Below are 7,862 nucleotides of genomic sequence, written 5' to 3'. Positions count from 1 at the left end.
CATCAAGTACTTGCTCTCTAGGACTTCCCAAATCTTCTTAGCTGAAGTCTCATTCATCACATCATATTTTAGATCTTGAGTGAGACAAGACCTAATCACATCACACGCTGGCCGATTCATCTTTTTCCAAACCTTCTCATTAATGTCGTCCGGTTTTCCGTCCAACTCCAACGTATCTTCCAAATTCTGCGCATTGAGCGCATCCAAGACTTCGCATCGCCAAAGTCGAAAATTGTTAGTGTCATTGAACTTCTCCACGTCAATCTTCATCGAGTGGATAATCAAATTTTGGACAGTCATCACACCTGAAGAACCACCCTCAATTCCCTTTTTCTCGCCCATAATCCTCAGCACACCAACAACCAATGCGGAAACAAACGAAGAATAGATCCAAAACTGAGAAAAGAAAGAAGCTTTATCAAAAAGATCACATCTTTCTCACCAACTGAAACCCTAGACGAGCTTCCCAAATCGATCTACTCCTCCAATAGCCGAAGCGTAGCCCGAGCTTTGATACCAATTGTTGGGCAAAAACAACCCCGTGTCGTGGAACCAAACCAAACGCCGATCAAAGAGGGCCAAAACCAACCAATGTCAATGCACAAACAAAACATCAATTTTTAACGTGGTTCGATAATTGCCTACGTCCACGGGACAAGAAGGGGATGAGGTTTTCACTAATAGAGAAGAAGAGTACAACTTGAGATTACAAATCACTCGAAGGAACAAACTAATCTCACCAACAAAGCTCTTAATCTCTCCAAATAAACCCTAATCAAATAGCTCAGAAAATACCTCTTTTCTGTGCTCCAAATATCCTAAATTTTTGCCTTAGAAACCCTAGAAACGTATATTGGTATTTATACAAACACCAAAACCCAATAAGAACAGGAAACACAAAACAGGCTCATACCCACTACGCGGTCGACCGCCAAAAGCTCGCGGTCGACTGCGATCAAACTACAGAGAGTCAAAAACCATTACAGGGTATCGCGGTCGACTGTGCCAAGTCCTGAACCAAATCTCAAGTTTGTGCACGTATGCGGTCGTCCGGCCTTGTGCCGCGGTCAACCGCCAAACTCCAAAACACTCTCCTGAGCTCCAAAACCTGTTCTTCTTCGAAATTCTTCGCGGTTTCTTCATCTCAACATCAATTTTTAACGTGGTTCGATAATTGCCTACGTCCACGGGGCAAGAAGGGGATGATGTTTTCACTAATAGAGAAGAAGAGTACAACTTGAGATTACAAATCACTCGAAGGAACAAACTAATCTCACCAACAAAGCTCTTAATCTCTCCAAATAAACCCTAATCAAATAGCTCAGAAAATACCTCTTTTCTGTGCTCCAAATATCCTAAATTTTTGCCTTAGAAACCCTAGAAACGTATATTGGTATTTATACAAACACCAAAACCCAATAAGAACAGGAAACCAAACATGTGCCTGACCCGCTACGTGGTCGATCGTCACGGTCGACCGCGACCAACGACAGAACCTGGAAAAACTCCTACAGGGTCTGGCGGTCGACCGCGACAAACGACAGAGCCCAAAAATACATTATAGGGTCTGGCAGTCGACCGCGCCAAATCCAGACTCATACATGAGCCTGTGCACGTTCGTGGTCAACCGGCCTTGCGCCGCGGTCGACCGCGCAGCTCCAAAACAGATCCCTATGTCCCAAAAAACCTGTTCTTCGAAATTCTTCGCGGTTTCTTCAGTTACCGATATTGGACTAGGAAAGAAAAGAACACTTCAGCCTGTATGGTTATTTCTTCTCCCGGCCAGCTTCCTTTCTGGCATAAGTTCCTTGTTGATATTGTTGTGCTCTCTCAATATCAACTGTTGAATCTTCTAAATTATTCAACCCTCTTCTAGCGCATCAAATGGATTGTGCAGCTTGACATGATAACGTGATGAGTTTAATGTTTGGATTTGATGTTCTTCGCATCTGTTTCTTCTTCTTTTCGAACCCATTTTAATGTTTAAATAAAACCATGTAATTGGCTATTTTCCTTAATTTATTGAAAAAGTTCTAACATGTTGAGGAGTTTAGGTTTATGGGAGAGATTGAAGGAGTAAACGAAAGAAAATAGAAAGAGAAAGTGGTTGCATTATCCTTTGCAAATAATCATCACTTTTCACAGCTTTCTTGGGTGCCGATGACAGATATCCTATAGTTGAACTGGCTCTAGTAAATGTGTAATCATACTAATGCAACATGTACTTATAGTTTTCATTAGTTTTCTAACGTAATTGTAATTGTGAAATTATCTTTCTTATTTATAACCGTAAGAGTTCGTTTCCTTGATTATTCAGGTTTTCTGGGAATAATCTCTATGCTGACACTTTCACTGCACAAGCAACTGCATGTGTTGTTTGCTTTACTGGCAATGACGGCAGGGAGTGCTGGTGTAGCAATAGCAGATGTGACGATAGACGCCTGTGTTGCTCAAAAAAGTATAACTCATCCACATCTTGCTGCTGATATGCAAAGTTTGTGTGGGTTATGTTCATCCATAGGAAGCCTTTTGGGCTATTCCATCAGTGGTTTACTCGTTCATGCTGTCGGTCCACAGGTTACATTCTGAACTATTCTAAGCGTTTAAATGAAAATTTGAACATTGTTAAGAAGTGAAGAAATTGATGGAATTTTCATTACATTAGTCTGAAGAATTTTAGGTGTAAAATCATAAAAAAAACAACAACAAAAATATCATCAAAAGGTTGCAACAACAACAACAATATCATCAAAAGGTAGCAACAACAACAAAGCCTTTACCCCAATTTTTCAGTCAGTGATTCAGTTCTCTTAAGGGTCATCATATTCATTAAACAGTTATCATATCTCTTAATTGCTTTCAACAAAGTTCCTTCAGGTCTACCTCTAGTCCTATTTGTCCCATTAACTACATCTTATCATTTCTCCTAATAGGTGCATTTTGTGGTTTCCTCGTTGTACAACACCAAACCATCTTAATCAATTTTGTCTCATTTTAGCCTCAATTGGACCAAACTTCTAGAGATGCACTTATTTTATCCTATCTGTTAGTGTACATCGCCAATATTAGAGGACCTTCCACCACACTAAAACTCCAAAGTTAAGTAAAGTGAGATTTGATCCTGGGTTGGTTTGATACCATTTCAAAGATCTTTGATACTATACGAAAACACCGAATTTGTGGTGATGGTTGAGGGTTATACTTTTATACTCTTAACATGCCCTTTAGGAGGTTGTTGAGCGCCTTTTAATGGTCTGATACGTGGACACACATAATGGTTGTCTCCCTTTTTTTTCCTTTTTGAAAATCCGCATTAAGTTCGTGGTCCATGGGAATTGAACCGATTAATAACCAAGTTATAAGGTCCCTGCCACTACACCAATCTAAAGTTGTGGCAAGGTTTGAGGGTTATAATTTTATACATATTGACACACGAGACCATCGTAACATTCTCATTTTTTTAACACTAGTTTTGGATGCAAATTTTGCACACTCGTCAAAACTAAAAACAATTGCAAACAATTTTGATTAGTGATGCTTTCTAAACTCAGAAATCATTATTCAGTGATAAATTGATCCAGTGGCTAAGGCTTGTGAGAATCTCAAATCTACACTCACGGAATTTGATCCAATCGCTAGTAGGCTTGCAAGAATCTTAAGTCCACAGTCATCGAGTTTAGCTTATATGTGAAGATGACTTCCAGAGTGTCTATAAAGAGCAAAGATAATTAGTGGAGTTAAATGACAAGTGGGAACTTCCTTTTCTTTTTCTTGCTGAGAATAGGCATTAGCCTGATGCAATGGAGATCTGAACCACAAAGCACGAACCTCTTGTACGAGGCTTTCATGGAACATAAACCGGCTACTTGTATAAAACTTAAACTTTAAACTAAAGAATACAAGTATTTACATTTTCCGTGTTTTCGTCTTCTGTTTTCTGAAGGGTGTACTAGGCTTGTTAAGTATTCCTTCTGCACTGGTGTTTACAGTTGGAATGGTGATGAAGGAAGCTCCTACACCTAAATTTGAATACAACGAGGTAAGTGCTCTGATTATCATTTTAACTCCTTTAACTACTTCTTGTTTGATTCTTCTCTCGAATATCTTTATTGAAATAAAGAACTCCCATTAGGTGTGCGAAAAGTTCCTGCAAGCCAACCGAACTATGTGGACAACTTTAAAATGCCCTGCTGTCTGGCGGCCATGTCTATATATGTATATCTCATTTGCTCTTAGCTTGAATATCCAAGAAGGAATGTTCTTTTGGTACACAGATCCAAAAGCAGGCCCACCTTTTTCTCAGGTACTTCATTGATTGGTATTTTCAAGTATCGAAAGTTGGGAGTTTTGGTATAGTGGAAGAGACTTTAGCATGGTATCAGATCCGCATATTTAAAGTAAATTTAAGGAGAAAAAAAAAGTATAGTGAGTTTCAGCCCATGAAAAAGATGCACATCCAAAGGGGCATCTTAGAGAATAAAATTATAGGATGAATTCCACAACAGCTCCTGGACTTTGTAAATCACAGAGAAGTCCCATGAGCTTTCAAAGTTATAATTAACACCCTTGAACTGTTGGGAGTTCTCATATAGTGTTAACAAGTAGAGTAAAAAGTTGTATCCTTTTTAGTTTTTTTTATCTACCCTTATAATAAGGCAATATACAAGTTATATTTAGTAGACAAGGTAAAATTGTCCAAAATTTTGACATGTGCAGACTACGTGACAACTTAAATTGAACTATTGTTGCACGTGGTACATAAGTCAGACAAGTTTAGTAGTTTTGTGCAAAACCCAAAAGTTTAAGGGGGCTATGTGAAATTTATGTAAACTATAACCCACAACCCTCATCACTTAGTTGCTATGTTTCATGGAAACATGTACTGGTGTGGATACAAGATACGACAAATTTGTAAAGATAGGATACGGAGATACTACTATATGCACACACACATACACACACATGTATGTTATATTCCTATGGTGAGAGAGAGACTAACGGGTATTATATGATCTATGAGGGGATTCTCTCATAGACATTGATGTGGCTGAATCTCAGATAAATGTTGTGGGCAAATTCATTAATTTTTTGGAGGAAACACAGCTTTATTCACTTGGCCCAAATTCAGCCATATCAATGTACACGAGAATCCCTTCAATGTCATATGATACCTATTATTTTCAGATATACATATTGAAAATTAAAATTTTATATGAGATCGGTATTTTTTTTATTTTTTGCATCAACATATTTCGAGAATTAAATTTTATGTAACATTTTATGTTTCTTTTATTATGTAGATGATAAATTGGAAACGAGTTGTTTCTGAACTGGATATGGAAACAACCCTTTAAAATAATAGTTCTAACTTACTATGGTGTGCAACGAATGTGACCCTTGTCCAATAAGTTTCAGAAAACGGATGTGAAGGGTAAAAAACACACACTAAAGAAGTGTGTGATGAGTGTTTTAAGTTACACCGTGCATAATATAATTGAGTACACGTCTTAATAAATGTATACATATATTTAAGGAATGCCCAAGGAGAGTTGGTGTATGTTATAGGGTCGGTACGTGTCAGGTGCGGCTTCATGATAGAAGGACCAATGCAACATCTTCACAGTTTTGGCGTAATAGAATAGGCTTTTACAAAGTACAAACTATATTTGCCAGGTCTTTCCTTAGACTGAACACCTGATTCTGTACAGGAAACAATAGGATTCATATTTGCAGTGGGCTCAATTGGAGGTCTTCTTGGAGTTGTACTCTACCAGAACGTTTTCAAGGATCATGCATTCCGCGGCATGCTCTTGTGGAGCCAGGTTCTTTCTTGTTTAGCCGGGATGTTGGACCTTGTGTTGGTCTTTAGATTGAATTTAAAGCTTCGCATACCCGATTTCTTCTTTGGTGTTGTCGATGAGAGCGTATCTCAATTGATTGGCAAGCTCAAATGGATGCCGCTTTTAGTTCTAAGCACCAAGCTTTGTCCTTCTGGCATTGAAGGCACCTTCTTTGCCTTACTCATGTCAATTGATAATTTCGGTTTGCTTACATCTTCATGGGGTGGTGGTCTTTTGCTACATATTTTGCATGTTACTCGCACCGATTTTGGTAACCTTGGAGTTGCTATCTTGATCCGAAACTTAATGAGATTGTTACCACTAACATTGATATTGCTTGTGCCTAAAAGTGAACCAGATGCGAACATTCTTCCTGTTGATATGCTAGTGGAGAAAATCGATAATAGTCCAGATACAGAAGTGGAAGATATCGAACTGGTTTCACTTGTTGGTCAAATTCAAAGACAATGATATCATTCATTTCGAAGATTTCGAGGTTTTCAAAGGTTTCTATACATACCGCCTTTCAAGTCATTGATGTTTATGGCATGAAATTTTTGTAATTTTGTGTGTTCATTTTGCTTCTTTATATGTCGAGGTATAGAAATTGCTGAATATTCTTTGTTTTATTAATGAGAATATGTCTCCATTTGATATTTTTCAGATATAAGTACATACATATACATGCGTATGTTTGTGTATCTCTATGTATGTCTGCGTATGTATGCATGCATGTTTGTGCGTGTGTGAACGGCAGTAGATGCTTACTTCATTATCCTGGAGCTTGATGTATTAGGTTATGAATATCGCTTGGGGGAGAGATGGATGTTGGTAATGCATTAGGTAAATAATAAAGTTGTCATCCTTTCTTCTTCCACCATTCGGTTTTATTTTTATTATTTATTATTTTTTTTTTATTATTATTTTTTTTTTTTTGAATAAATATATGAATAGAGTTGAGCTTGACTATTATTGCCAGTATTCAGTATGGTTATTATATGCTCAAATTTTAATTTTTTTTTTAATTTTGAATTTAAAAATGAGGATACTATTGCTGGTTTATCTATAATAAATAATCTCATATGGAAAGGGCCAAGAACAAACACTGGAAATGATACTATTGACGATCTCACAACTGCGAGTAAACTTGCGGTACATACATAACGTGTATGATTCATAATGTCCATATTATCTTCTTCAAAGTTTCATCCTCTACCATGTTACTTTTTATAGTTTTCTGATGTCCACAACTAGCTTATTATACACATTTTCTAGTTCAGGTAAATTCAGATATAGTTACTTACGGATTGAACAATAAGTTAGTTAAACATATGTAAGCGCTAGTTTTTCATATTGCTAGTGTCATTATTTGAGAAGGACTGTGCAGACACAGAATACAGTTGTTTGAGCTACAATTAGTTACAAATATTAGTACCTAGCTCGTTAGATTCTGATACATTGCTATTTGAAACCATTACTAAATTCCTGATAGGTCTCAATCTAGCAAATGATCACTCTTTTCGCCACAAAATGATATTCCGTAAGAGAAACAAAATAAAAATATAAAGAAAGGAAAAGGAAACATCAAAGCTGGTGTCTTCTGAAGATTTAGGACTTGTTTAGATTTGGGGTAATGAGGGGTAAGGGAAGTTATGGGCACTTTATCCTTGTTTGGGAATGAGTTCATGCTAGGTAAAGGGGGAGAAGGGTAGGTAAAGGAGCGGAATGATGGTGAAGAGAACTTCTAATATAAAAACAATTATGGAGAGATTATTTTACCATCTATCTTATTTCTAACAAAAAATGACTTACTAGCATGTGAGGTTATTGTCGTAATTTTACATATATTCCCTTCAGTTTATTGAACTTCCCAAACAGAGTGAAATAAGTTCCCCTTGATTCACCTTACCAATTTTCCAAACAAGTTTTCCATATTCTATTACATTCCCTTTACCTTCCCTTAACTTCTCCAATGTTTCCTCAACTTTTCTTCACTAGGTCCAAATCCAAACAAGCCCGCCC

The 7,862-nt window shown here is 37.2% G+C and overlaps 1 protein-coding gene across 1 annotated transcript in view; it reads left to right on the top strand.

Moving 5' to 3' along the window:
- The window catches only part of LOC109844375 (probable folate-biopterin transporter 2), a 10,753-nt gene extending 4,222 nt beyond the window's left edge, over window positions 1–6,531 (top strand). The window contains exons 2-5 of the mRNA XM_020413410.1: window positions 2,318–2,577; window positions 3,944–4,039; window positions 4,133–4,303; window positions 5,709–6,531. Coding sequence (XP_020268999.1) covers window positions 2,318–2,577; window positions 3,944–4,039; window positions 4,133–4,303; window positions 5,709–6,311 — 1,130 coding nt within the window. The 3' untranslated portion in view covers window positions 6,312–6,531. The remainder of the gene's footprint in view (window positions 1–2,317; window positions 2,578–3,943; window positions 4,040–4,132; window positions 4,304–5,708) is intronic.

The sequence above is a fragment of the Asparagus officinalis genome, chromosome 1 (assembly GCF_001876935.1).
Source record: "Asparagus officinalis chromosome 1, Aspof.V1, whole genome shotgun sequence".
Taxonomy (NCBI): Eukaryota; Viridiplantae; Streptophyta; class Magnoliopsida; order Asparagales; family Asparagaceae; genus Asparagus; species Asparagus officinalis.
Note: the sequence above shows the minus strand (reverse complement) of the source record. Positions and strands in the feature narration are given on the sequence as shown.